This window comes from Anguilla anguilla, chromosome 8 (assembly GCF_013347855.1).
Source record: "Anguilla anguilla isolate fAngAng1 chromosome 8, fAngAng1.pri, whole genome shotgun sequence".
NCBI lineage: Eukaryota > Metazoa > Chordata > Actinopteri > Anguilliformes > Anguillidae > Anguilla > Anguilla anguilla.
The window spans coordinates 18,210,775-18,238,734 of record NC_049208.1 but is presented as its reverse complement, the minus strand read 5'-3'; the positions used below and the strand labels follow the sequence as shown (position 1 = coordinate 18,238,734).

The 27,960-nt window shown below is 45.9% G+C and overlaps 2 protein-coding genes across 3 annotated transcripts in view; one reads left to right on the top strand and one right to left on the bottom strand.

Annotated features, from left to right (window-relative positions):
• Nucleotides 1–26,920, top strand: part of LOC118233933 (piezo-type mechanosensitive ion channel component 2-like) — an 82,217-nt gene extending 55,297 nt beyond the window's left edge. Inside the window, exons 30-54 of the mRNA XM_035430094.1 lie at nucleotides 110–228; nucleotides 1,163–1,234; nucleotides 2,908–3,011; nucleotides 3,632–3,730; nucleotides 4,342–4,462; nucleotides 5,939–6,016; nucleotides 7,313–7,479; nucleotides 7,823–8,016; nucleotides 13,964–14,137; nucleotides 16,236–16,754; nucleotides 17,557–17,815; nucleotides 18,002–18,184; nucleotides 18,542–18,800; nucleotides 19,204–19,333; nucleotides 19,518–19,665; nucleotides 19,889–20,103; nucleotides 20,484–20,642; nucleotides 21,346–21,493; nucleotides 22,835–23,023; nucleotides 23,310–23,402; nucleotides 23,600–23,766; nucleotides 24,182–24,298; nucleotides 24,477–24,559; nucleotides 24,924–25,131; nucleotides 25,448–26,920. Of these exons, the coding sequence (XP_035285985.1) occupies nucleotides 110–228; nucleotides 1,163–1,234; nucleotides 2,908–3,011; nucleotides 3,632–3,730; nucleotides 4,342–4,462; nucleotides 5,939–6,016; nucleotides 7,313–7,479; nucleotides 7,823–8,016; nucleotides 13,964–14,137; nucleotides 16,236–16,754; nucleotides 17,557–17,815; nucleotides 18,002–18,184; nucleotides 18,542–18,800; nucleotides 19,204–19,333; nucleotides 19,518–19,665; nucleotides 19,889–20,103; nucleotides 20,484–20,642; nucleotides 21,346–21,493; nucleotides 22,835–23,023; nucleotides 23,310–23,402; nucleotides 23,600–23,766; nucleotides 24,182–24,298; nucleotides 24,477–24,559; nucleotides 24,924–25,131; nucleotides 25,448–25,700 (4,258 nt within the window). The 3' untranslated portion in view covers nucleotides 25,701–26,920. The remainder of the gene's footprint in view (nucleotides 1–109; nucleotides 229–1,162; nucleotides 1,235–2,907; nucleotides 3,012–3,631; nucleotides 3,731–4,341; nucleotides 4,463–5,938; nucleotides 6,017–7,312; nucleotides 7,480–7,822; nucleotides 8,017–13,963; nucleotides 14,138–16,235; nucleotides 16,755–17,556; nucleotides 17,816–18,001; nucleotides 18,185–18,541; nucleotides 18,801–19,203; nucleotides 19,334–19,517; nucleotides 19,666–19,888; nucleotides 20,104–20,483; nucleotides 20,643–21,345; nucleotides 21,494–22,834; nucleotides 23,024–23,309; nucleotides 23,403–23,599; nucleotides 23,767–24,181; nucleotides 24,299–24,476; nucleotides 24,560–24,923; nucleotides 25,132–25,447) is intronic.
• Nucleotides 8,448–13,057, bottom strand: LOC118233934 (zinc finger protein 174-like). 2 transcript variants are annotated; one of them, XM_035430096.1, is made up of 2 exons: nucleotides 11,858–13,057; nucleotides 8,448–8,487 (listed from the first exon to the last, which is right to left on the bottom strand). In XM_035430096.1, the coding sequence occupies exons 1-2, from the start codon at nucleotides 12,884–12,886 to the stop codon at nucleotides 8,485–8,487; spliced, it is 1,032 nt and encodes a 343-aa protein (XP_035285987.1). In that variant the 5' UTR covers nucleotides 12,887–13,057; the 3' UTR covers nucleotides 8,448–8,484. The 2 variants fall into 2 exon arrangements, with proteins under 2 accessions (XP_035285987.1, XP_035285986.1); XM_035430095.1 differs by lacking the exon at nucleotides 8,448–8,487 and adding an exon at nucleotides 10,366–11,303.
• Nucleotides 26,921–27,960: the final 1,040 nt, after the last annotated feature.

The window sequence follows — 27,960 nt, the reverse complement described above, 5'->3', positions numbered from 1 at the left end:
ACTTCTTCTCCTCTTGGCTATTAATCAGCTCAATATGTGTAAAAAGCAGGGGTCTGATAGTAGGCTGGCTGACTGGGTCTGTCCTGAACTCTCCCCTGTTTAACCTCAGGATGGATCGCATTAAGGCCAGGCAGGAGAAGTTCAAGAAGGGTAAACAGAAGATGCAAACCGTGGCTGAGGAGTCCGGGGAAGGCCAGAACCTGGTCCAGGAAGAGCAAGATGCAGAAAGTATGGCTGTAATATTAATATGGTTTTATTATGTCTTTCACGTTTCAGCTTAAGCCAGTAATATGTAGGCAAAGTGGTGAAGCAGGTGCATGGATCTACTGGTGCCAAGCAAAGAGGATTTTCAAGTGGGAGTGTTTACACATTTGACACATATTACTGTATCTAAACATTAGAGAATACCTTTGGATGTGGACAGATGGTTCTGCAGCTTCTCATGAGTGGTTTATACTTTGCATATTTATGATTCAAATCCCGTCAGCAAATACACAATCAAATGAAATATTGTGGAGTGCTTCAAAAACCTGTTTTGTGTCTTCTCATATTTCATTAAATGTGCATTAAGCTCCCCAAACACAGAAGTTATTTGGGAATTTCCACAGTAATCTGTGTTGTTTATTGTTTGAATCAGAATTTGAGATGTAAAATGGCCATACAAAGTATTGAGGACAGCTGGGACACAGAACCATTCTTCCTCTCTTTCTCAAAGTGGGGAGAGAAATAAACAACACACACATTAAAGAAGTGTGTTAATAGTGTGAATAAAGCAAATGCAGTCATGTGAGGCAACGGGGGTCCACATGAGGAAGATTTGTAACAGCAAGAAAGGTATTTTTCAAGTTTAGTGGTATTCAGACATTTTGTTGTAAGCATGTACAGTATGACTGGTCTACATTTGTGGTGCATTTGTATAATATGCCTAAAAGTCTGTTGCTGATTTCAAAAATCCATGTTCAGAAAAGAAAGAACATGGCTTAAAATCCAGACAGCCATATAAAAATGTTTCCACTAATCGAGAGTATTGATATTTTGTTTTTGTCCTTTAATGTTTAGCAGCTTGCTGATGTTCCTGAAGATCTTGTGTGTGAAGAAATACATTTAAAATTTAATATTAAAATAAATATTGATATTAATATTTGTAAATATTTTATTTTAGGGAAAGCAGACAAAGAGAAACCCAAGACCAAAAAAAAACTCTGGTGGCGGCCGTGGGTTGACCACGCTTCTAGTAGGTTCTCCATTTTTTCAATCACCATATACCTTATATCCTTGACCAGAACTCGGAGGATTCTCACTGTTGCCATTTGGGCTCTACAGATTCCAAAATTCATAGGCTTTCCATCCAGCCTTTATTCATTTTCTATCTCTATTTAAGGTTCATGCCAATCTGAAAGCAGCATTTTAATGTATTGGAGACCCTTGTAAAATGAGGGGGGGGGGGGGGGGGGTTTGTGGTAATGGCAATATTAAAAAAAAAATGTGTGTTGGTATTAGGTGGAGATGTGGGAGAAAATAACCTTAAATAGAATGTGTATTGGCAAAAAAAAGAAAACTAATAAGACTGGATGCCTAGATTTAGTGTCTGGTATATAACGCATTTTATTCAATCGTAGCTGTAGTTCATTACTCCCGTTACTGAATGAATGCGTATACAGCCTGTCCGATTTGATTAGTCGTTCTGAAGAGTCCACAGTAGAGAATCACTCTGTTTTGTTGTTGATAGAGATAAAGTCCTTCCCTCATAGTGTGTCCAGAGAAATTCCACTCTATAGCAGCTAATGGCCCACACCAGGAGAGCCTGATGCAGCAGGGGTGTGGTGTGGGGGTGGGGGGGGGGGGGGGGCTTTGGGGAAGGGGGGGGAGTTGGTGGGTGGTTGTGGGTGGGAGGGGGGATCTTGTCTCTTGGTTCGTCACATTATCCTGTAGGGGAACCTCCTGAGGAACTTGATCACTGCTGTTAGTGTGCATCCACAGAATGTTCTAGGAGAATGTTGATTGGTTGGGACGTAAAGGCACTATTGGGCTAGTACTTAACTAGATTGGCTGGGAACTGGAATCGCTTGTTGCTGTAGATGTCAGCCAGCTGCTGGCTGAGGAACATCTTTAAAACCCCTCTGTGGATCTGCAGAAGCAGGAGTGGGAAGCCATTCATGTCGCTTCTCACTTTTGCCTGCACTGATCAGTTCCTTTTGGTTGAAGTCTCAACCAGTCATCTTATAATATCCCCCACCATGCCCAACTGTATCATGTCATTCTACCTGTTGTTTTCTCACTGTTCATCCAATGATATAGTTTTGACCCCCTACCCTTCCCCCACCCCTCCTCATGCCATGCATACATTTCCCATCATGCTGTTCTGTTCAAGGATACAAGGATACAGTTTTTCCTATTGCAAGTCTTTCCTGCAATGTAATTGTGTAGGTCTGGGTTTTCCGCTGAGCTGTGCACTGAGCACTGCTCAATTTAACACTCCATTATGATCACGTCTGCAAGTCTGTTTTTCTTTTTTTAAATCTATGGTTGCCTTTACCATATCACCCTTTGTAACATCTCTGCAAGCAGCAATACTTTCCTTGAAAATACAAGTAGGCTTTTCAAAAGATTCTGTCAACTACACCTGACGCAACCTGACGTTTACCACCTTTTCCATTCGCTCTTTTACTCCTGCAATTCCACTCAGTTTATCATAGATATTTTTCTTTCACCCTCTTCATCAGCTTTGTTTGTTTGTGATTGCAGTAATAAAGTCATGTGAATTGTTGGAGGAAAATGGCTGTTAGCATTTCTGCACCCTACTGGCATCATAAGAAGTTTTCATTCAACCGCCAAACAAAAGTTTTCCCTGGGATTAGTTGTTCAGATGCAACCCCATAACTCTGTGTCTAACACTTTACCGTTCAGTGGTGAGAAGTGGGGAGTATTACTTGTTTGAATCAGACAGTGAGGAGGAAGAGGAAGAGGAGGAGAAAAAAGATGATGAAGGTCCAAAGAAATCCGCATTTCAGGTGAGTCTAAAACAAGATGGATGACCGTGTGTCCACAGTGGTCACTTTTTTTCTTTTTTTTAACTTAGCTCTTTATATTTCATTTTCACTAATAGACCTTTGTATCAAGATAAATAGGGTTTTTTACAAGGGTGCAGTGGTCCAAGGTTTGATGTCAGTATAGGTTGTGGATGGAATTTGCACCAGGAGCCACACAGGCATAACTGTTCTTTGAATCATAATTTGTGTAGTATTAAGTTGCCATCTAAAGATTTCCTTTTTTAACTTTCAGTGTATAAGGAAATTAATCTAAATGTTATTGTTGTGTTATTCTTAAAACAAATGTGTTTAAATTATTTACAGATTCAAACCACCTATCCCACAAGTTATGATTCTTTTTTTGTATTTAATTATTACTCAGACTGAACGTATGTATGTTTTAGCACAGCGTTTGACACTTATGAAAACCTGATTATGTTTATTGTGTCCACAGTAAATCATTAAAAAATGAATGTAACAATAAACTTATTTTCTTCATAAAATGGATCATTAACACCTTTAAATGGCTGTTTGGTGGAGCCTTGTAACTGCAGCAGGACTGCACTAACTCTCTCTCACTCACACTTTGTTCTTCTTTGTAGCGAGCAATTGGAAAATTTGTCTCCGCTATATTGGCTTTGCCCAAGTCTGTTGTTAAGCTGCCAAAAACTGTCCTTCAGTATGTAATCAGGGTAGCAAAGGTATAACCTCAGGCTTAAACTTAAACCCTGTCTTGTCTTGCATGATGTCCTCCATTTCCTCTGATTCAGCATCATACCAAACTGCATCTTCATTTCCATGACGTCAATGTGAAAAAACAGACTGATTGGCTTGAAATGTGCTAAACCTCATCAGTGTCATACACCGACATAGGAAATGGAAATGCGGTTGATTTTCCTCGCCTCTGTTTTGATGGCTGTCCTTTCTGTGCATGAGCAGATGCCTGTCTCAGGCTTGACCATCAGGAGTGCCTCTGTCTTGTCTTCCTCTGTCACCATTTGTGTTTTAGACCCATTTGTTGCCTTGGGGTTGTTTTGCTCTATTGTGATCTTTTTGTGTTAGAATGAGTCGTTTAAGCGTAAAACAAACTTTCATAGTAAGTACTGTGTTTAGATCCATTAACAAAAAGGGTTTCACACAATGTTGGTCAAAAATTATTTTATGGAGTGTCAGTGGAGCAAAACACACACCAGGCATGGCTGTCGGCATTCCGTGAGGGTGAACTCCACCCTGTCGGACTTCATGTGGGTCCCTTCAGCAGAATCGCTTCTGTTTGCGTATGTAGAGTTTCACTGGTGTTCCCTCTCCATAGTTCATATACCATGCCTGGATCACAAACCCCAAAACTGCCCTGAAAGAGCGCACCAAAGGCAAGCGCAAGTTCTGGAAGAGGTACACTGGCGGGAACTCGAAGAAGAAAGACAAGAAGGACGGTAAGGGTGTGGCCTCTCTGTAGCAGGGAAACAGGAACTGTTCCTCCTGACTTCATGCCTCCAGGTGTTCTCCTCATTCATGTTCACCTTTGCTCTTACAATAAACATTATGTACATCTTTATGTGCTCTATCTTTATGTGCTCCAACTCTGTACAGTATGTTAATAATATGTATTCAGAATCTCTGTGTGTATTTTTTTTTTAGCATGTTAAATATTTTGATGTGATATTTTGCCACGTTGAATTTGTTGCTTTTTCCAAAGGCCAGTGCAACGCTGTTTTGATGCTAGAGTATATTTCAGTCTCAGTTTGACTTGTGTGGTCAGCATGTTAGCCATGAATGAGGTGCTTGTGTGCATTATGAGCCAAGCTGAAGGACTCACTGATGTCTATTGGAAGCTGCACTGGGACTGCCCGGTCCCCACTGCGGTAAAGGCCTTCATCCCTCGGCACACAGCGGCCTTTGATTGACAGCTCTGGCGGTGGAGGCGGTCAATCAGTCCATCAGAAAGGGTGGAAATGGCTCAAGGCTAAGCTCACCGCAAAGCTGGGTGCTTTAACGTTATTGTTGAGCTGAAGGATTCTCATGCTGAGTGGACAGTGCTTTAAAACCTCCTTTGTGACACTGAATCATTTATGAATGTGAGTGTTACATATTTAAGTGTGGTTAGACCGCAGGGCCTGTCCTGTCCCTCTAGGTTCATCTACTGGTTCAGTATAACAGGAGACCACAGAGCTGGTCCTGTCCCTCTTGGTTCTGCTGCTGTAGAAGATGAGTTTGAGTCCTGCACCTCCAGAACACGTCTCCTGTCTGTTCTGGCCCCACGGTGGTGGAATGACCTCCCTGTGGAGGTCAGAACAGCTGAGACACTGACCCATTTCAAACGACGACTGAAGACTCACCTCTTCAGGCTGCACCTCTCCCCATCCCTCCCTACCCCCCTGTAAATGACTGTAAGCTTAGGGTTGTAACTAGGCAGCTGTTTCGCAGGTGACTTAGGTGCATTAACTGTCTTAACTACTACTTGTAGTTTTTCCATAGACTGCGTTGTTGCCGTTCTCGTTGTTAGTGTTAATCAGTTTAACCTTCAGGGTCCAAGTTGAAGCGGTTGTTCCCTGCACTTGGACCGGTACTTCTCTCTAGGGGTTTCGTCATACTTGTTCCTGGTTATGGTTATACACTTTGCTGTACGTCGCTCTGGATAAGAGCGTCTGCCAAATGCCTGTAATGTAATGTAATGTAATGTAATGTCTGTAAGGATAGACAAAGCTATTGTGTGTCATAATTGAAAAGCAATAATTTAACATAATGTGCTATATGTTTGGGGTTTGCGGCTAGTAGTGGAATGACCCTTTGTGTTGCTGTATGTGTGTATTCGCACACACACGCATGTGTGTGTGTGTGAGTGAGTGTGTGTGTGTGTGTATGTGCATGTGTTTTGTTGTTTATTTACATACAGCTACTATCCTTCACAGAACATGTGGCTATAGAGGTGGGAGAGCTTGAGGATGAACAAGAGAGCTCGGAGGCGGGAAAGAAATCAGATGAACCAGGTTGGTATCTATTCTTACACTGCACTTAGTGTACTGCACTAATATTTGTACTTTGAGTGCCATTATACTATACAAAACTAAAACTTATACTCAATTATTGTATACTGCACTAATTACTATTCTGAGTGCACTTACAGTGCACAGAACTAATATTTCTCCTCTGGTTGCACTTAGAGTACAGCACTATTATGATGAAGTGTTACATACTTGTGAGTGCACTAATATTTTTATTCTGGAATGTTCTAATAGGTGTGTTTTCAGTGTGCTTTGACAGAAGTGCTGTAGTGGTTAAAAGCCACTTTAATGAGTGCATCATTTGTCACTAATAGCTCTGTTTAAGAATGCCAGTGGTGCATTCATTGATTCTTGTTTTCGCAATTGGAATTTGTTTCATTTCATTCAGTCGTCTAGTGGAAATATAGAACAAATTGAAATTTTCTAAAATCATGAAAAAAGAAACAAAAAATGCCTCCAAATTGCTGATAATGCAGCAAAGAATTTGTAATTTATAGATGATTAATTGTGCACAAGTAGGTCTCTTCTGAATGCACTAGTAGTGCAATGGTAGCTCATTTTTAAATACAAGTATCAATTATTAAAATTTTCAGTTATCAGCATTATGCCGGTCATACATGGCTAAAATTATGTGTACACCTGACATCAAACATCTTATCCAAAATGATGGGCATTAGTTGGTCCCCCTTTGGTGCTATAACAACCTCCACTATTCTGGAAAGGTTTTATACTAGATGTTGGAGCATTGCTGCATTTATTTGCTTTCATTCAACCACAACAGCATTAGTGAGGTCAAGCACTGTTTGGGCGATTTAGCCTGGCTTGCAGTTTGCTTTCCAATTGATTCCAAAGATGTTGAATGGGGTTGAGGTCAGGGACCTGTGTAGGCCAGTCAAGTTCTTCCACACTAATCTTGGCAAAACCATTTCTATATGGACCTCACTGTGTGCCTGGGGGCATTGTCATGTTGATAGTAGAAAGGGCCATCCCCAAACTCTTGCCATAATTTTGGAAACAGAATCATCTGGAATATCATTGCATTAAGATTTGCTTTCACTAGAACTTAGGGGCCTAGCCCAAACCATGAAAAACAGCCCCAGACCAATCGGTGTCCAGATACTTTTGGTCATATACAACTCATTACCTTTCTGCATTGTCTACATGAAAATCGCACTGTGTTCGTGATCAAGCTTGTGGAGGAGCACGCAGGGTCAGCCCAGGTCATAGACTTGGAGGCATTTGGTAATCCTCTGTGACTCTCTGCTCTGCTGTTCCTCACAGACAACATCATCAAGCGCATCTTCAACATCATCAAGTTCACCTGGGTCCTGTTCCTGACCACGCTGGAGAGCCTGACCACCTGGCTGAACTCCATGTGCCGTGAGCACATCGACATCTCCACCGTGCTGCGCATCGAACGCTGCATGCTCACGCGGGAGGTCAAGAAGGTACGCGTACCGCGGTGTCGCATGGTGTCGTCTCGGCCGCTCTAGACCCCACGTTCCCACACTGCTGGCCGTTTGCTACATCAATTTGGGGGGTAAAGACCATGCAGTGCTCCATCCAGGATTCAAGCCCACAGACCTCGCAGTTGTCCAGGCCAAATCCAGTGTTGTTCTTCCATTCCAACAGAGACCAGGGTTTTGAGCACAGGGCGGGTCTGTGTTTCGCCTCATTATGGCAGTCAGGGAGAGATGAGGAGGGGTGTAATACTCTGGGGTCCATGTAAGGTATGGTGGAGGTCACCTCCCTTGGAAAGAGGGGCTCAGACCTGTTCGTTCCTTGCCTCAGGGTAACGTGCCTTCGCGGGAGAGCATCCAGGTGTATTACCAGAAGCAGCTGCGTCTGAACCTGTCCAGGGAGTCGGGCCTGGACCAGCTCGACGAAGAGGACTCGGCCTCCGGCTCGCAGAGGGTCCGGCGCCGACGGGCCGGGTACAGAATGGAGAGCCAGGACTCCATGGCCTCACGGGACAGCATGTCCAGGTGTGGAGGGGAGGGGGGTTGTTTTCGGGGGGGATTTCTGTCAGAACACACTGCTCTCACCTACACCCCCCCTCCCCCCCACCCCGGGCTGGGCTGAAGGCTCACCCCCGGTGGGGAGTGTTTGGGGTGCCGCCTGGATAAACATTATGCTATGTCCCTCTCTTCATGAATCGTAAAACACATTCATATCTGAAGCCGAGTTGCTGGGGGAGAATCAGTCATACGTCACTGTAGCAAACTGAGTGCTACCGCTCGTTTGAGAGATGAGAGAGAGACAAGTTCTTTTTCAGGACGCGACTGCGTCTTTTTATTTTCCGGCCGCCACGCGGCTTTCTGTTCGCAATACGCAAAACACAATACACAATACACAAGGTATGTTACAATTCACGGCTGACTGCCCGTCAGCTCTTCTTCCTCCTCCAGTTCTCTCCCTTCTCTCTCTGTCGAGCCGCTTTTAAACGTCCAGGCTCACTGTCGAGGTAATCAGCACATTGTCAATCAATCAAACAATTAACTATCCGTGCTGATTAATAAACCCCAACAGCCGTGGCGCAGAGTTCCGAGAGCCGCCCCGCCCACTCTCTCTCTGCAGCCAACGCAAAAACCACGCCCACCTTACCACATACCCCCACCGCCCGACTTAGGCCGGGGAGCCATCCGGCCGATGACCGACCCCCCCCCCACCCCCTTCGGGGCGAGAGAGGAAGTCCGCCACCACCATCTGCGCCCCCGGCCTATGAACCACCTTAAAATTAAAGGGTTGTAGAGCCAGATACCACCGGGTGATTCGCGGGTTGGTATCCTTCATGCGGTGGAGCCATTGGAGGGGAGCGTGGTCCGAACAGAGGGTGAATGGGCGACCCAGCAGGTAGTAGCGCAGGGACCCGACCGCCCACCGGATGGCGAGGCACTCCTTTTCTACCGTGCTGTACCTCGCCTCCCGCTGGGATAGTTTGCGGCTGAGGTACAGCACCGGGCGGTCGACTCCCTCCACCTGCTGGGTCAAAACAGCCCCCAGCCCTCTGTCCGATGCGTCGGTCTGCAGGATAAAAGGAAGAGAGAAATTAGGGGTGAACAAGAGCGGCTCCCCGCAGAGGGCTTCCTTCACCCTCTCAAACGCTCGCTGGCACGGCTCCGTCCACTGGACCGGATCTGAGGCACCTTTGCGAGTTAAATCAGTCAAGGGGCTGGTCAGCTGTGAAAACGCCGGAATAAACCGTCTATAGTAGCCGGCCAACCCCAAGAACCTCCTTACCTCTTTTTTCGTCTTGGGTCGTGGACAGGTCGCAATCGCCGCGGTTTTATCCACCAGAGGTCGCACCTGTCCACTTCCCAAGTGGTACCCCAAATACCGTACCTCCGCTCGGCCAATCGCACACTTCTTTGGGTTAGCCGTGAGCCCCGCCTGCCTCAAGGACTCGAGCACCGCCCCCACATGCCGCATATGCTGTGCCCAGCTGCTACTGTGGATGATAACATCATCCAGATAGGCAGCAGCATACGCAGCATGCGGACGCAGCAGCCGATCCATCAGGCGCTGGAAGGTGGCTGGGGCCCCGAATAACCCAAACGGAAGTGTTCGGAATTGGTACAAACCGTCCGGAGCGGAGAAAGCCGATTTCTCTTTGGACTTTGCAGACAAGGGAATCTGCCAATAGCCCTTAGTCAGATCCAGTGTCGAGAAAAAACGAGCCGTGCCCAGCCGATCCAGGAGTTCGTCGACCCTAGGCATAGGATAGGCATCAAAATGTGACACAGCATTCACTTTCCTATAATCCACACAGAACCGAATAGAGCCATCCGGCTTACTTACCAGCACGATGGGGCTATTCCAGGCACTGTGGGACTCCTCTATTACACCCAACTCCAGCATGGCCTTTATTTCTGCCTGCACCAATTTCTTTTTGTGCTCCGGCAGTCTATAGGGGCGGGAACGTACCGTTACTCCCGGGGGGGTGTCGATATGGTGGTGTATGAGGTTCGTGCGTCCTGGTAGGGGAGAAAACACATCCGCAAACCGTTTTTGCAACATGGCAAGGTCTGCTCTCTGACTTGGCGAGAGGTGGCTATCTGAAAGGGGTGGGGTCTGATTGATTGAATTTACTACCTCCGGCCCCAGCTCGTCCCTCTCCTGATCCACCGTTACCAGAGAAACAGCCACCACCTCTTTCCAGGCTTTTAATAAATTGAGGTGATAAATCTGTTTCGCTCCCTCTCTATCAGCACGCTCCACCTCATAGTCAACCTCCCCAACTCGTCGTGTGACCACGAAGGGCCCTTGCCACTTGGCGAGTAATTTTGTACTGGAGGTTGGAAGTAATACCAGGACTTTATCTCCCGGCGAGAATTGACGTAGTTTCGTCCCTCTATTGTAGTGCCTCTGCTGACGTTCCTGAGCCTCGAGCAAATTCTCCCGTGACAACCGACCCAGTGTATGGAGTTTTGCTCGCAGGTCCATAACGTATTGCAACTCATTTTTGCTGGGGCTTGGACCGTCCTCCCAGCTTTCTTTAACTAGGTCCAATATTCCCCGAGGTTTTCTACCGAATAACAGTTCAAAGGGAGAAAATCCCGTGGAGGCCTGGGGAACCTCCCGCACTGCAAATAATAGAGGGACTAACCACTTATCCCAATTTCGGCTATCGTCGTGAATGAACTTTCGAATCATGGACTTCAGAGTTCTATTAAACCGCTCCACAAGCCCATCTGTTTGGGGATGGTATACACTGGTTCTAATAGAGCGGACGCCCAGTAATCCGTATAGCTCATTTAGTGTACGTGACATAAACGAAGTGCCCTGATCAGTCAGAATCTCTTTCGGGATTCCGACCCGGGAGATAATTTGAAACAGAGCTTGCGCAACACTCTTAGCTGAAATATTGCGCAACGGCACTGCTTCGGGATACCGGGTCGCATAATCCACCAAGACCAACACGAAACGGTATCCCTGGGTGCTCCGTTCAAATGGCCCGATGAGGTCCATAGCAATTCGGTCAAAGGGAACCTCTATTAAGGGTAGTGGGCGCAACGGCGCTTTTGGGGTGGCCGGGGGGTTCACTAATTGACATTCGGGACAGGACGCACACCACCGACGTACGTCCGCCCAAATGCCCGGCCAGTAAAACCGAGCCATTATTCGGTGTAGTGACTTATCATACCCTAAGTGCCCCGCCATGGGGTTGTAATGAGCCGCCTGGAAAACCATTTCCCGGCGGTTTCTGGGTACCAACAACTGGGTCGTTTCTTCACCGGTCTGAGCGTCACGACACACTCGATACAACCTGTCCCTAATAATAGAAAAATAAGGGTGAGAGAGTACTGCATCGGGGCGCACCTGCTGACCATCAATCCGCATCACTTGGTCATAGGCAAAGCGTAAGGTGTCGTCCCGAGACTGCTCGAGTGGGAAATCCTCCGCGGGTTGGAATACAGGACCCCGGGGAGTCTCAACCGGAGGCTCGCCTGGGTCCCTCCCCGCCCCGGCCGTGTCGGACGGCCCTGCGTCACCACCGTCAACAGCACACACGTCACACTTCCCTATCGGTCGTGATCGCAACCCCAGTATGTTTCTAGAGATCTCCCTAAACCCCGCCCAATCAGTACCCAAGATTAGGGGATGCGCAAGCCGGGAGCTAACCGCAGCCATCACCATATGCGTTTTTCCCTGGTAACAAATTTCCACGGGTACTACCGGATACTTGTGCACATCTCCATGCACACACCGAATGGAAACCCAGGGTGCCTTTACCAATGCCTCGGTTCGAACCAGGTTTTGCTGGATCAGGGACTGCATAGCCCCTGAATCCAACAGCGCCCGGTGTTCACTCCCTTGCACCCTTACCGGGATGCAGTACGCTCCCTCCTGATCGGGAGCGGAAGTGGGCGGCCCGACCACCCGGACCACCTGCCCCACTTCCATAAGTGGACAATCGCGGCGCAGGTGACCCAGCTGTCCGCACCGCCAACACCCCGGTCCGAGCGTCTGAGGCGCCCTCTGCGAGCCGGAGCCCCCCGCCACTGAGCCTGGACCTGGAGAGGGAATCGGAAAAAAGGGGGGATTAGTTTGAGGCAAGGGAGGGGGCAGAGCCCGGGGGACAGGGAAGGGGCCAGCACGAGGAGGGGGTCTCCTCCTAGGCGCCGGTTCCGGCCGTGCTTGCTGCTGGGCGCTGGGGTATAGCACTAGGTGGTCTTCCGCCAGGGTAACCGCCCCCTCTAGGTTGGTCGGGCGATGGCAGCGCACCCAATTGGCCGTTCCCTCCGGCAACCCTTCCAGGAACTGTTCCAGTATAACCTGCTCCACCACGCCCCCGGCGGACCGGGTCTCTGGTTGCAGCCAACGCCGGGCCATGTGGGTTAGCCTTTGGGCGTATGCGAAGGGACGGTCCTCCGCCACCAGTTTCGCCGTCCGGAACCGGCGCCGGTAATCCTCCGTGCTGCAGCCCAGTCGGTCCAGGATCGCCCTCTTCACAATCTTGTAATCCGCCCGGGCTCCGGGCGGCAGTCCATGCGCCGCCTGCTGGGCTTCCCCGGTTAAAAGGGGCAGGAGGTGTACAACCCACTCCTCGTGGGGCCACTGACACGCCTCCGCTGCCACCTCAAAACTTTCCACGAAGGCCTGGATGTCATCTTCGGCGGTCATTTTTGGTATGTGGATCCGGAGAGGGGATCGGGACGGCGGGTCCCGGGAGCTGGTTTCCCCGGCGGCAGCCAGCTGTCGCAGCGCCTGGGTCTGGAGGGAGGCTTGTGCACGCAGAGCCTCCATCTGCTCTGCGTGTACGGCCGCCTGCCGCTCCTGCATCTGGGCCATCCCCTCCAGCATCCTCGCCAGCGCTACGAGAGGCTGCGCCGTCTCGCTCCGGTTTGGGTCCATCTCTGACCTTCTCTCTCTCTCTCTTCCTGCCGTCTCCCCGCACGGGCCACCACTGTAGCAAACTGAGTGCTACCGCTCGTTTGAGAGATGAGAGAGAGACAAGTTCTTTTTCAGGACGCGACTGCGTCTTTTTATTTTCCGGCCGCCACGCGGCTTTCTGTTCGCAATACGCAAAACACAATACACAATACACAAGGTATGTTACAATTCACGGCTGACTGCCCGTCAGCTCTTCTTCCTCCTCCAGTTCTCTCCCTTCTCTCTCTGTCGAGCCGCTTTTAAACGTCCAGGCTCACTGTCGAGGTAATCAGCACATTGTCAATCAATCAAACAATTAACTATCCGTGCTGATTAATAAACCCCAACAGCCGTGGCGCAGAGTTCCGAGAGCCGCCCCGCCCACTCTCTCTCTGCAGCCAACGCAAAAACCACGCCCACCTTACCACAGTCACATACATGGATTTTACCAGTATGCCTTTAGGATATCGTTTTAGGTTCATCATGCAGTTCATTGTGCTTTTTTGTGATGTAAGTAGACATTCTTATGTCCATGCTTTGTTTACTAAGCTGGCATGTGCTTGTTTCAGTGCCGTAAATGTTTGGCAGTGGAATGCTTCTTTACCGCAGGGCGGGAGAGAGTTGAGTAACGGCATCCTCTGACTCTGCTGTAACTCTAATCTTCTATTTGCTTCTGTTTTTAACAATCTACCTGTTATTTATGATGCCCAAGAATTTTTAGATATTTGTCTTAATAATACAGTATATGAATCCTATGTCTATATGGATGAACTATTCCCTTTTATTCACAATTTGATTCATCATACTCTAATCATATAGTTCAATTTTAATGATTATGCTCGATATATTTCCATTTTAATTGTTACGCCCAAATCATATTGTTCATTTTGAATATCTATGCAGTATTCTCTAAGGCAAAACCGTTATAAAGTAAATAATTCACTCACGCTACGGATGAATTCATTTCTTGGGTAGTCATCTCTCATGTGCTCACATCTCTGTCCATCTCTGTCCGTCTGTTCATCTCTCACTTCATCTCTAACTGCGTGCCGACGGCAGCAACTACACAGAGGCCACCATGCTGTTCTCCCGTCAGTCCACGCTGGACGACTTGGACGGGATGCCTGAGAGCATTCCCAAAACCAGCGAGCGCGCCCGTCCCAAATTGCGCAAGATGTACAGCCTGGACATGTCCACTGCTTCCACTGACAGCGGCAGCAGCGCTGTGTCAAGGTGCCTGGCACTGCACTCTCTTCCCCATAACCTCCATAACCCTGTCACTTACATAACCCTGTGACCTTGCCATCTCCATAACCCTGTCACCTCCATAACTGTGTCACTTCCATAACCCCATGACCTTATCATCTCCATAACCCTGTCGCCTCCATAACTGTTACTTCCATAACCCCATGACCTAGTCATCTCCATAACCCTGTCACCTCCATAACCCCATAACCTTATCACCTCCTTAACTGTGTCACTTTCACAACCCCATGACCTTATCACCTCCATAACCCTGTCGCCTCCATAACCCTGTGACTTCCATAACCCCATGACCTTATCACCTCCATAACCCTGTGACTTCCATAACCACATGACCTTGTCATCTCCATAACCCTTATCACCTCATTTTCCTCGGCCCTACGTCACCCCATAACTCATCAATTCATCACCCCCCTCCTCTCTGCTGCTGTATTATCTCTCTTCACCCATTGCTTAATCTGCCATGTCTCTGAGTGGAAGTTTCATTTAACCCTCCTGCTCCCTCTCTCCATGCTGGTTTTTATGCTAAGGCGGCACAGATAGAATTTAAAAATCTCAAATAGAAAAGAAAACAAGATGCCATGTGGCCTAAGTGCATTCCACACATGTGGGTCTCAAACCGACCCCCCCCCCGCCCCTCCCCACACTGTACACAAAACACCCTTTTTTATTTGTTTTCCACCCGGTATTGAATGTGCCTTGGGGAGGATTATGGCCTCTGTTCAGTTGAACAAGAATATACTGTACCTTGGCATTGAGAATCAGTAACAAAGTAGCTATTTAAGTATGTAATCTATACATGTCTTAATCCACATAGTGGTGGAGGAGTAGGCAGTGTCTCCATGCTTTACAGAAAGGGTTATTATTTTTCCTGTATTTTACATTTCTAAATATCTTTCTGAATTTACCTTCTAAACTGTATCTTCATTTTAGATATTTTGTAACTGTCTGTTTCAGTAGAAGCAGATTCTGGGTGGGATGAAATAGAGTTTAAGCTGTGAAAAACTGCCTCCTAGTGAACAGCTGTGGTACTCCTACTTTATAAACAGCCTTTACTGTACAGTTATGCAAAGTTGGTAATGGGAATGATATAAGACTCTTCAAATACCTCTTTTAATTGATGTCGTTGACAAGAGTGAATTCTCCCCTTATAGTCACCTAGCAAAACCATGTATATTCATAGAAGAGATAGGATTTATTTATGCAGAAAGAGTCTAGTACCTACACACAGCAAAGTGGGTAAGTCTGAACTGAGGAGTGGGGGCAGTCATCTGTCATTTTACCACTAACATACGTAATTCTATATCTGATTGGTACATGGTTAATACATAAGCATATAGTGAAATTTGACAAAATAAATTATTTGCTTTGTCTAACATATATCATGAATACTGATTAAGCACACAGCGACCTCTAACCTTCAACATTCTCTATATCAGGTGTCAGCATACACTGTCAGTTAGTTCTTATCTAACATGTTTTCAGAATTCTAGGGAACATGGCGTGCAGCACGATTCCTCCCTGGTATGGCACGGGGGAAGGTAACGAAGGGCCAAGTCTATCTATCCGGACTCCTGAACAAATGAGAGATAAAAAGAAACCACACACACACACACACACACACGGACACACACACACACTCCTGTCACAGAAAACAACTTGTTGCCCTTGGGAAGCTGTGTGCCTGGAGAGCCAGAGGCCCCAGTGAAAGGCCTGAGAATTTAATGCAGTATATACTTTAGTCAAAATAAATATTTACTCCACCCTTCAATAGGGAACAAATATTTCAGCTTTTGTGATGGCAATATATTGAAGATAAAACTCAAAACTGCTCATTAGAAATGCTTGTCAGAACAATGCTGGCCTGTCAAGGAAAAGTGGTAACTTCCAGATTTCAAGGACCAGTCACAGTTAGCGTGCATCCACCATACCTTGATAGTGTTAGAGGGCTAGTGTAGGCTTTCAGTAACTTTCTGCTGAAAATAATTTATCGGAGAAGACTGGTGGATGCTGGGTGTAATTACTGCAGGAAACTGACGGGGGGCACTGTACAACTTTTCCCACGCAGCGAGGCCACGCAGTCCATCATGCTGTACTCCCGTCAGGGTACCACCGACACCATCGAGGAGGTGGAGGATGAGCAGGACCAGGAGACGCAGGGCCCCCGCTCCTCCTCCTCCCCTGGTGAGAAGGCGGATGAAAGCGAATGGAGGGAGAGGGTGGAGGGGTGTGAGTCTGAGTCGGAGAGCGAGGGGCTGGAACAGACAACAGAGGGGTGCTTCCAGAGCAGGGACGGGGAGGCGGATGAGTCCGGACCGGACACGGTGGAGCTTGCAGTTCAGCTCACCCCTGATACGGATGGGCCCGCCTCCTACCCCACGGACGGCGAGGTCCCGCCATCCTACAGCAAGGCCGTGAGCTTCGACCGCCTCTCCACCAGCTCGGACCGCCTCTCTGTCAGCTCGGACACGGACGACGACAAGCGGCTGATGATCATGACCCCTGACAGCCGGTCTGACGGCTTGGATGAGCCACTGCTGCCGTCCACAACCCTGGAGCTGACCGCCAGCGAGCTGCTGCTCAACAAGTGAGCCACTGACCCTGCAAAATACAGCAAAATTACACATGGATATATCCATGTTTAAAGCCACTGACCCTACAAAATACAGCAAAATTACACATGGATATATCCATGTTTAAAGCCGCTGACCCTGCAAAATACAGCAAAATTACACATGGATATATCCATGTTTAAAGCCACTGACCCTGCAAAATACAGAAAAATTACACACGGATATATCCATGTTTAAAGCCACTGACACTGCAAATTGGAGTATAATTACACATGGATATATCCATGTTTAATGCCCCTGACACTGCAAATTACAACAAAATAACACACGGATATATCGATGTTCAAAACTGCTGACACTGAAAATTACAGCAAAATTACACATGCATAGATTCATGTTTACAGACAAATAGATATTAGATACTGTAGATGGATGGTGGGGTGGATAGAACCAGTAGAGGAAGGATGGATGGGTGGGTAGATAGATTGGAGTACTTATTGATGAATTAATAGATAGTCTGGCGAATTTCCACAACATTTGATTCTTCAGTTACTGTGCAGTCCTGAAATGACTGTGGTGTTGAAAGACAGTATCTGCTCCGGTCATCTTCTGAGAAACAGCTTCCTGTGAAGTTTGACCTTTTATGTGAGAGGGTGAAGTGCTAAATGCTTTTGATATGAGTTTGAGAAGCACAGGAGAGGAGAGACAGGAAAAGCACACTGACCTGTACAGCCGTGCTTCTGCACCTTCTCACCTCCGCGCCTCCTCACCTCTGCACCTCCTCACCCTGCCTCATTCTCCTCTGTCCCTCTACAGGATGTTCTACGATGAGGAGCTGGAGGGTTCTGCGAAGTTCTACAACTCACAGCCTCAGCTTCTGCAGCTCTGCTATGCCATCTACAACATGCTGGTGGCCCGCTCCGAGATGGTCTGCTACTTGGTCATCATCCTCAACCACATGATCTCCGCCTCATTGGCCACCTTGATTCTGCCCGTGCTCATCTTCCTGTGGGCCATGCTGTCAGTGCCACGGCCCAGCAAACGCTTCTGGATGACCGCCATCGTCTACACAGAGGTAATGCAGCTGTCCACAGAGCACAAGTAGTCTCCGAATGGTTTACTGAGCGTAAACCTCTTTAGACTTCAGCCTCAGCAGACTCAGAGTTTAACTCCAGTCTCATTGTTAATCTCCAGCCTCAGTGTGTAACTGCAGTCTTAGTATTTAACTCCAGCCTCAGTGTTTGTGCTTCTTTGTTTTCAGGTTACCATTGTCATCAAATACTTTTTCCAGTTCAGCTTCTTCCCATTCAACCAGGATATTGCACTAAGTCAGGGCAAGCCCTACCATCCCCCCAACATCATCGGTGTAGAGAAGAAGGATGGCTACGTGCTCTATGACCTGCTGCAGCTCCTTGCCCTGTTCTTCCACAGGTCCATTCTTAAGGTGCTGACCTACAAGCGTAAACACATTCAGACTTCTTTGTTTTTCTTAGTTACCACATGGTTGCTTTGATGTTTACCTCTCAGACCTCTTTTTAATTTTCTTCCATTGTTCTGCTAGCCATTCTTGCAATGTACTTGAAGCGCTTTGTTCAATGTGTACCAAGATCTGAACACTCCTAGGATTCAAGTGCATGCCCTTGAAGTCATTGGACATGGTTCGATGGTCTCATCGGTTAATTTCCATACAATCAATTAATTATTTAAATTCAGTTTGTTTCTGTAAGCTGAGTCTGTGATTGGCTATGAGGGAATCACTTGTTAATATTCTTTCCTTGTCTCCGCCCCCTCCAAATGGCAGTGCCATGGGCTGTGGGATGAGGAGTCCCGTAGCCAGGAGCAGAAGGATGGCCTGTACACGGATGAATCCGAAGACGAAGGGCAGGTGCTAGTACCGTCGCCAGAGAGGAGGGGCTCCGCCCACTCGATGAAGTCCATTAACCTGGCAACCTCACTGGAGTCGGTGCAGGTGTGCGTACCCGAGCATCGGACATACCAGCGGCGCAAGAGCTCTGGAACAAACTCCCACATCACCCGCCGTTCCTCCCGCTCCATCAGAGGTAACAATGGCTGTGGGGTTATTTGGATGTTGGGATGTTTATCATTACATTACATACAGGCATTTAGCAGACGCTCTTATTCAGAGTGACTTACACAACTTTTACATATCATAACATTACATCCATTTATCCAGCTGGATATATACCTGTGACCTTTAGGCTACAAGACCTGTTCCTTGTTCCCATTATACAACACTGCCACCCAGTACTGTAAGCTACCATAAAAAACCAGACATGTGACACACTATTCTCAGATTGGATGAAAGGGAAGGGGTGGGTCATTTGCACCATCTAAAGTGAGCAAACAAGACCAGGTGTAACAAAATAAGGACAGTATGTTGGCATATATATGATTGGCCAGCAGCTGATTGGTCAGTCACACCCGTTACCATGGTTTCCGCAGGCAGCACGAGCACGAAGACCAGCAGCAGGAGGGGCAGCATACCAAGCATCCAGATGAAGACCCGCAAGGAGCTGCTCCTGGAAAAGCTGAAGGAGCAGCTGATCAAAGCGAAAGCCTTCACTATAAAGAAGTTAGTGTCCAGTGAAGGCCAGTAGCTCCGCTCTCATATATGTAATGTTGTAAAGACATTGTAGCAGGACTGGGCTCCCTAGGCTAAAGGCTGTTGCTAATTCAGGTGATTCTGGGATGTAGCTCTGTTGTTGTCAGGAGTAATTCCAGGTCCTTTTCAGTCATACTCGCTTGCTTCTTTCCAGGACCCTGGAGATCTACCACCCCATCCGGCAGTTCTTCTACAACCTGATTCACCCTGAGTACAGTGCTGTGACGGACGTCTATGTGCTGATGTTCCTTGCCGACACGGTTGACTTCATCATCACTGTGTTCGGCTTTTGGGCTTTTGGGGTATCTTGATTTTTTTTTGTTCAATTTCTTCGTGCATGTGTTTCACCCAATCATTGTTACCTTTAGTAAAGCGAAAGTGCCTGTGGATTGATGCAAATGAGGTAAAGCTTAACTGAACCTGGCTTCTCAGATATATTACAGCTTTAAGAGACATGATAGGCAATGTTCCAAAACAAAAAGAACCATGTCATATTTCTTTCATATTTTCCTGTCCTTCATACAGAAAAATTCAGGGTCTGCCGACATCACTTCCTCCCTGTCAGAGGACCAGGTTCCTGGACCTTTCCTGGTCATGGTTCTGATACAGTTTTCCACTATGGTAGTGGACCGAGCCTTATACCTCAGGAAGACTGTTATGGGAAAGGTCATTTTTCAGGTCATCCTTGTCTTTGGAATCCATTTCTGGATGTTCTTCATCCTGCCAGGAGTCACAGAGAGGTAGTGACACAGAGGAACCCCACCTACCACCAATGCAACTATACCTATGACACAAGCTATTCGACCTTCACTGGAGTTGTTATATTCAGATGGAAATGTACAATAATAGGCAGTTCTGTGAAATTATAAGTAGATGGCAAGGAATTCTACCAACTGCAGCTATAGAAAAAAATGTAAAAGAAAATATATAATTATTATAATATGTTATCAAAGTTCATATTAAATAGTGAATAATGTACTGTTCATGAATAAGGTATTCCTGTAATTAGGCAAATAATATGTATGGAAATAAATGGTCTATACTTATTCTCAGTCTAGCTGATGGCTCCAGACATTCTGGGATTGTGTTACTTCACCTGTGTTCTTTTCTTTGCCTCAAGGCGTTTCAATCAGAACAGGGTGGCCCAGATCTGGTACTTTGTGAAGTGTATTTATTTTGGCCTATCGGCCTATCAGATCCGCTGCGGCTACCCCACCCGTGTGCTGGGCAACTTCCTCACAAAGAGCTACAACTACGTCAACCTCTTCCTCTTTCAAGGGTGAGTGAGTTTGGGAGACTTCTCTCTATCATTGTAACAGGATGACATTTTAGGATGGTCATACGGGGGTTTGAGTCTAACCCTGCATGGGGGCTGTAGTGTGCTAGATCAAGATATTTTACCTGAATAACATCCATAAATAACCAAAGACATAAATGGATGCAGATTACTCTGACCAAATGATGTAACAAACATCAGGTGTGTTCAGAAGGTGGTTAGCATACCATAGCATACCTGGCTAAAGCACCACATCTAAAATCACACCTCCAGCCCTGCTAATGCTGTCCTGTGGAGTTAGCCATCGCTAGCTACACTACCCCAGGGAGTGAGAGTGTCTGTCAGTCCAATCTCCCCACCTGATCAGGGAAAACAGACTTGTATGGTCAGTCAGGCAGGTGTGATCTTCCTGCACCAGCTGCAAAGCTGTAGCTGATGGCCCAGTCAGACAGGACACTGCAACCAAAGCACAGACATACAAACAAAACCTGTCATCTTGTCCGAGGAGAAAATGTAAAATCAAAACGAGGTAATTGGATGTACGCTGTTCTAAGAAGCCTGCTCTTTTGGAATGTCTGTTGATTGTACATTGGTTTATTTGGTTCAGATTGCACATTAGTGTTGTTCTAGACCTGAATGCATTTCTGCCACCGGGCAATTATGCATCGCTGCATAATGGACTCCTGTGACTGTGTGTGCTCCTAAGGTTCCGCCTGGTGCCTTTCCTGATGGAGCTCCGTGCAGTGATGGATTGGGTGTGGACAGACACCACGCTCAGTCTCTCCAGCTGGATCTGCGTGGAGGACATCTATGCCCACATCTTCATCCTCAAGTGCTGGAGAGAATCAGAGAAGGTAAGGACTACCAGTACCCAGTGTTGTGGCACTAACTAACTGAATAACTGAATACAGCTTAATTTGGTCTCCAGAAGTTACAAAATACCATTTTAAAACTGCTTGGCTATACCTTTTTTTGATTTTGCATTACAATACAATTCCCATCAAGCATTTCACCCCCATCTCATAGAGATGATAGGCTAAGACTTTGTGTGAATTATAGGAGCTTGAGGAAAGGAAAACACAGAAATGGCCTGGCTCATTTTCAAGATTAAGTTTGAAAGAGGAAAATTGCTTATTCACAGAGACAGTACTAGTATGAGCCTGTATCAAGTGGATTTTGCAATCATAAACATAATTAACAAGCCAGTGAGTGCATGAGCGATATACATGTAAATATCTCATATTAAACAGGAGTGGAGATCCTCCATCTGAAGTAATTGGTCTTCCCTTTTAGCAACACTGTTTCAAAAAACTGTTTTTAACACACATCCTGCTCTGGGAGTTTTTTTATTATTATCTGCAATACATAAAATACATTTCTGTGAAAACACATTTCTGGGTGAATTATCCTGTTGTCTCAATGCGAGTTCCATTTTTTTTTTGTGAGCAGGGCTCCCCTATGATTGAGACCTTGGCCTCAGTGGAACTCTCCCTGCCAAAATAACATAAAATAAAAAGAAAGTACTTCCTTTAAACTGCTTAAATATTTGTCCAGAATATTACGAGCTGGCTTTGATTGTGTAAATCAATGACCAACTCAAAAGTAGTCATCAAACCCACAGGCCTCTCGATCTGGAAATGCAATTTCCTGCCATAATCCATTATGCATGTAAAGCGGTTCATTGAAGTGCCCTTTCTCAGGCCAAGAGGCCAATAACAGTCACAGTAATATAGTATTGTAAATGCAGGAGGTGCTTATTACTCTGATAAATTACTATAATTTAATAATTTAATGCATGGGTCACATTGAGCCCATAGTTTTGTTGTGTGTCTTGAGTAATGACGCCGGTAAATGGACCGGTCAGTGCCTGTGGGTTTTGTAGTAAAACGTATGGGTTTTGTAGTAAAACGTGTGGGTTTTGTGGTGAAACGTGTGGGTTTTGTAGTGAAACGTGTGGGTTTTGTGGTGAAACGTGTGGGTTTTGTAGTGAAACGTGTGGGTTTTGTAGTGAAACGTGTGGGTTTTGTGGTGAAACGTGTGGGTTTTGTGGTGAAACGTGTGGGTTTTGTAGTGAAACGTGTGGGTTTTGTGGTGAAACGTGTGGGTTTTGTAGTGAAACGTGTGGGTTTTGTAGTGAAACGTGTGGGTTTTGTAGTGAAACGTGTGGCTTTTCCTGTGCGGTTGTGGTCGCTCAGCGGTATCCTCAGCCTCGCGGGCAGAAGAAGAAGAAGGTGGTGAAGTACGGGATGGGGGGCATGATCGTGATGCTGCTCATCTGCATCGTCTGGTTCCCCCTGCTCTTCATGTCTCTGGTCAAATCTGTGGCTGGAGTGGTCAACACACCCCTCGACGTTTCGGTCAAAATCACCCTGGGTGGCTTACAGGTAATGAGGGTCTTAAATTAGGGTCAATCACCAGTTGAAGATGTAGGGTTTTAAAGGACTCAGCATTCTCAATGAAACTCTGGGAAAGCGTTTGATTGGACATGAGAAGAATTAATGTCTCCCCCCTTTAGAAGGGTCACTTGTAAAAGCCCTAACAGAATGCGTAAGGCAGAGACTGATAGAGAAATTGCATTTAATGAGTGTCGCGAATATATTAATTCATGCAGCATTAACACATGTATTTGATGGTTTTGTGGATTAATATATTTTTTACTGTATTTTTCAGCCTATTTTTACCATGAGCGCACAACAGCATCACCTACGTAACGTTACCAGTGCGCAGTTTGAAACATTCAAGAAGACATGCAAATGTCACACAGTATGTACAGCGCCACCAAAACATTTTTCTAAGAATCTTCAGGGGATGATAAGCACATTTTTTGTTCTGAATATGTAATCTAAAATATTTATAGCAGCAGTGCAGGGTAATGATTAATGGGCTTGCTTGAAGTTTGAAATGCTGTTGGTGTTAGTAGTGTGTACATGACATAAGTGCTCTTTGCTACCCGAATGCAGGAGGGTTTGCAGTTCCTCGAAACTTACACTTATGATGACCTGACCATTGCTGTCCTGGAGGGCAGTTCCAGCTCCCTGTGGACCATCAGTCCACCCAGCATGAGCAACCTGAAGAAGGATCTGAACAGTCCAGGCGTCACCATCACCATGTCCTGGTCTATCCAGAGGTATAGCACAGTGCAGCACAGAAACAGCACAGCTACTGTCTAGCACTGCACAGCACAGCTACTGCACATCTACTCCACAACACAGCTAATGCACAGCTACTGCACAGCACAGCACAGCTGCTATGCACCACAGCACAGCTACTGCACAGCACAGCGCAGCTATAATACAGCATAGCACAACTACTACACAGCACAACAGAGCTACTGCACAGATTCAGCACTGTACAGCACAGCACAACTTCTGCACAGCATGTTGACGCTCAGCCAGGCTAACTCCAGCTCCAATACAGCCAGGAAAAATGCCCATGATCTCATAACCCTCACAAACGCGTTGTCTGCTGTTATGGCTGTCCTGTGGGCCTCTGTGTTGTCTGAAGTGACTTATGCGCTTGTTGTTGTCATTGTTGTTGAGCAGGAACCTGTCTTTAGGAGCCAAATCCGAGTTTGCATCACAAAAGCATACCGTCCTGCTTGGTATAAAAGTACAGGAAGAGCTCAACGGTTTGTTAAATGGAACAAGGTCTGATCCTGTGTAAGTACTGTAGGTGCTAAGCTCTGTGCAAAGCGTGGGCATACTCTAGACCTTCGAGTCTGTTTCTGAAAAATGAAAAATATATAAAGTGTTTTGTTCATCACAAAAACCATCTCTCAAAATGGACTTTTAAAAACCATCCTGTCTGAGGTCATCTTTTTCTTCTCTGCTTGGACAGGGTTATACCATACCTCTTCCCGCGCTACCTCCGAGCTCGCAGCGACGCAGAGGCCAATCCTGTCAAACAGATGTACTCTGGAGGTAGCACATATATGCTTTGCATTCACAGCATGTGTGAATTCAGCCCATCTAACAGCTGTACCCTTATGGTAGTACATATGCTTCACATGCATAGCGTGTGTGAATTTAAAACAGTTTGAAAGGCCAAAGTTTATCCTGAGGAGGGAGACACAAACGGGCATTCCCAGGATTATTTTTTAGAATGTGTTCATTGTGTGTGTGTGTGTGTGTGTGTGTGTGTGGTATGGGGTATGTGTGCATGTGAGTATGTATGGTATGGGGTGTGCGTGTGTGTGTGTCTGTGTCTGTGTGTTATGGTGTGTACTCATGTGTGTAAGCACTCATACAGTCGTGATGTTTCATGGGTCCCTGTCCTGCATCTCAGACAGCAAGTTCGACAACATCTCTCTGAACCTGCACAGAACAACCAACAGTTCCGGCCAAACCCAGTTATGGTGGATCGTCAATCAGATTAATCCAGGGAAAATCAGCCTTTCCCCTTCAAAACAGGAAAGAGTGAACGAGAAACTGGAGCTCTATGTTTTCAGCGATAAAGTCAGTCCGCCTAGTTTGGGCTTCTTGGCGGGATATGGGTAAGTTTCTCTTTGTCCCCTCATTGCAGTTCAGTTGTTCTTTATTGGTAATGTCTTGGAAAACTTAATAAGCCCCAGCATGGAGTTACCAGAGGAAGGTGTGTGCTCAATCACATTGAGTACAGGGTATTCTCTGCGGTTGAGCACAAACTCCCCTTCTGCTCATCAAATTGGTCATCTTGGCAACCCCAGTTAAGCAAAATAATCCTTCCCTCTCCCACTTAACTGATGTTAACACAAGCATGCAGTCAAGATAATTTAAAAGCATGTAAAGGTGATTAACGATGTCCTCCCCCGTCCCCCCGCAAACGCACAGGATCATGGGTCTGTACACCACAGTGGTGCTGGTGATTGGGAAGTTTGTGCGCGAGTTCTTCAGCGGCATCTCCCATACCATCATGTTCGAGGAGCTGCCCTGCGTGGACCGCATCTTCAAGCTGTGCACCGACATCTTCCTGGTGCGGGAGACGGGCGAGCTGGACCTGGAGGAGGACCTGTACTCCAAGCTCATCTTCCTGTACCGCTCCCCAGAGACCATGATCAAATGGACCCGGGAGAAGGACGAGTGAGACCCAGGGCTCCAACCCCACCCCGGCTGAAGAGTAGGTCAGTAATAAAGAAAAGCACAATCCTCTAAGCAGCAGCTGCTCTCTGAGCGGATTGGACCTTGCAGTGGCCAGACGAGCTCCCGCCCGCGCATTCCCACTGCCCCGTACAACTGACTAATCCGCAGCACAGCTCGCTTGCAGTGTCCAATGCAGTTGTTTCCTTCGACATTACACTGAAGAATTTACGGCCGTCAGTCCACTTAAGGTTAAAGGTCTTCTCAGCCACGGAAGAACACAAGGGCTCCATACTGAGCAGGTCTTCTCTGGCCCAGATTCTGCCCTGTTCAGATTAGAATGAGTACGATCCCTGTGAGGTTAAATTAACGGTCCTGAAAGGCAGTCTGGTATTTGAAAGAACGCAGGTGTTTCTGCAGTCCAATCATGGAAATGCAAAAGTGCAGCAACTGGTGGAGTGACACAACCCACTTTTCAGATTGTTTTTCTTTTCATAAATCCTGAAATCCTTAAAATGGTTTTACGAGCAAATAAATTACCTTTGAGACATTTCGAAAAACAACACGACAATCTTTACTTGCCTTACTTTGTTTCAACAGTAAATTGAACACGTAAACCAGATCTATTGCTCAGGAAAAAACACCATCTCACCAGAACTTATTCTTCACTTCCATTTTGTTTGTTGGACCACATAAGCATTGGCCAATTGGGATGTAAGCATTAGCTGTGATGAACCAGGATGGCAGAATGAGTATTTTTCAGGATGAACATCAGTGAAGATATTTGTAGTAGGTATTTGTAGTGTTTCACTGTTGGTCAGGACATATGTATCTCCCAGGGGAGACACTTCCAATTTTAGAGAAGTGTGCAGACACAGAAACGGCCAGTCTAAGGAAAGACTACAGACTTCTGTAGGCTACTGCACTAAAGCATTTATCATACTGGGATTTCCAAAAACATTTCAAGTCCATTTCAGACTTTCAAGCCAACATTCTTATAAAATCACAGGAAGGAGGTGAGGAGGTCAAGTTAAATTAATTTACTCTTCAGAACAAGTGAAGATCACCCCTTTAGCATAACTCCAACCGAAGGAACCTATACGTCAGAATACATTGTTGCATGAAAGAAAATTAAATTAAATATTGCTATGAAGAATTTTCATTCCATGTACATACGTTTTTCTGGAAAAGAAATGTGAATATCTCTGACTGTATCTGTATGTAGGATATGTGGTTTAGTCATGGTCCAATGACCTGAAAATAAAGCACATGTTGGAAATTTGTGTGTGGTGGTTTTTTTTCCTTTTTATTCATCCATGTAGATATAGCAGTACAGTATAGCTTTGCAACCTAACTCATCTGTTATCAAAAGCAGATGGTTCTGATTTTACTAGTAGGCTTTAGTGGGCTTAGCTACCACCTCAAGCTTTCATCCAGTCAGATTAGCCAAATCATTTTCAGGCATGTTGAGATTTAAATCTAGATGAATTAAAACACACTTAGTCAGTTTAAAAGCATATGCAATTGAATCAAACCCAAACAAACCTTATTGGATTAATCTAGTGCTGCATCTCAAAGTCTGCTTTTTTGGCATTTGCCAATGCAACTCAGGAAGTAAGTTTGTTCACACTACTGTTACTGTACTGTTAAAACTACACTTTGCTCTGAAACTCACCAATGTTTGTTTATCTAACTTATCTAATTTTTACATAAAAACATTTTCTACAAATCAAGCCGCAAATATTATAGAAAAGTGGGAAATGACTATATTAGTTAATTGTTTTATTCCTCAAAAGTTGCATAAATAGTGTGATGACTCTCCTCAATTTAGAAAAATAATCTCTCAGATTATTTATATTTATTTAATACCTATAAAAAGTGCAAGAAAGTTACAAGCCGTGCTATATCAGTGTTTCTTTACTATTTTTGTCACTAGCCCAGATGCCATTATTTTAAGGCCACGCGTCTTCCTGTTTCTTGGATTTTTCAGTCTTTATCAGCATTGAAATTCAGTTGTTTGGAGCCAAAGAAACAGAACTGAATTGATTTGCTATCTTAATAGAACTGCATATGCTCTTAATCTGACCAAGTGTATCTGACTGAATCCCATTGTTAATTTCAACTAATTCACCAATACAATCTCAAAGCTAAACACTAAAATTTATTTGGTGAGTTTTTATTTACAGCAAATTTGAACCTTCATGTTTTGCCATCATGACTGAACAACAAAACTCCAGGTACATGACATGCAGGACAACTGTGAATCT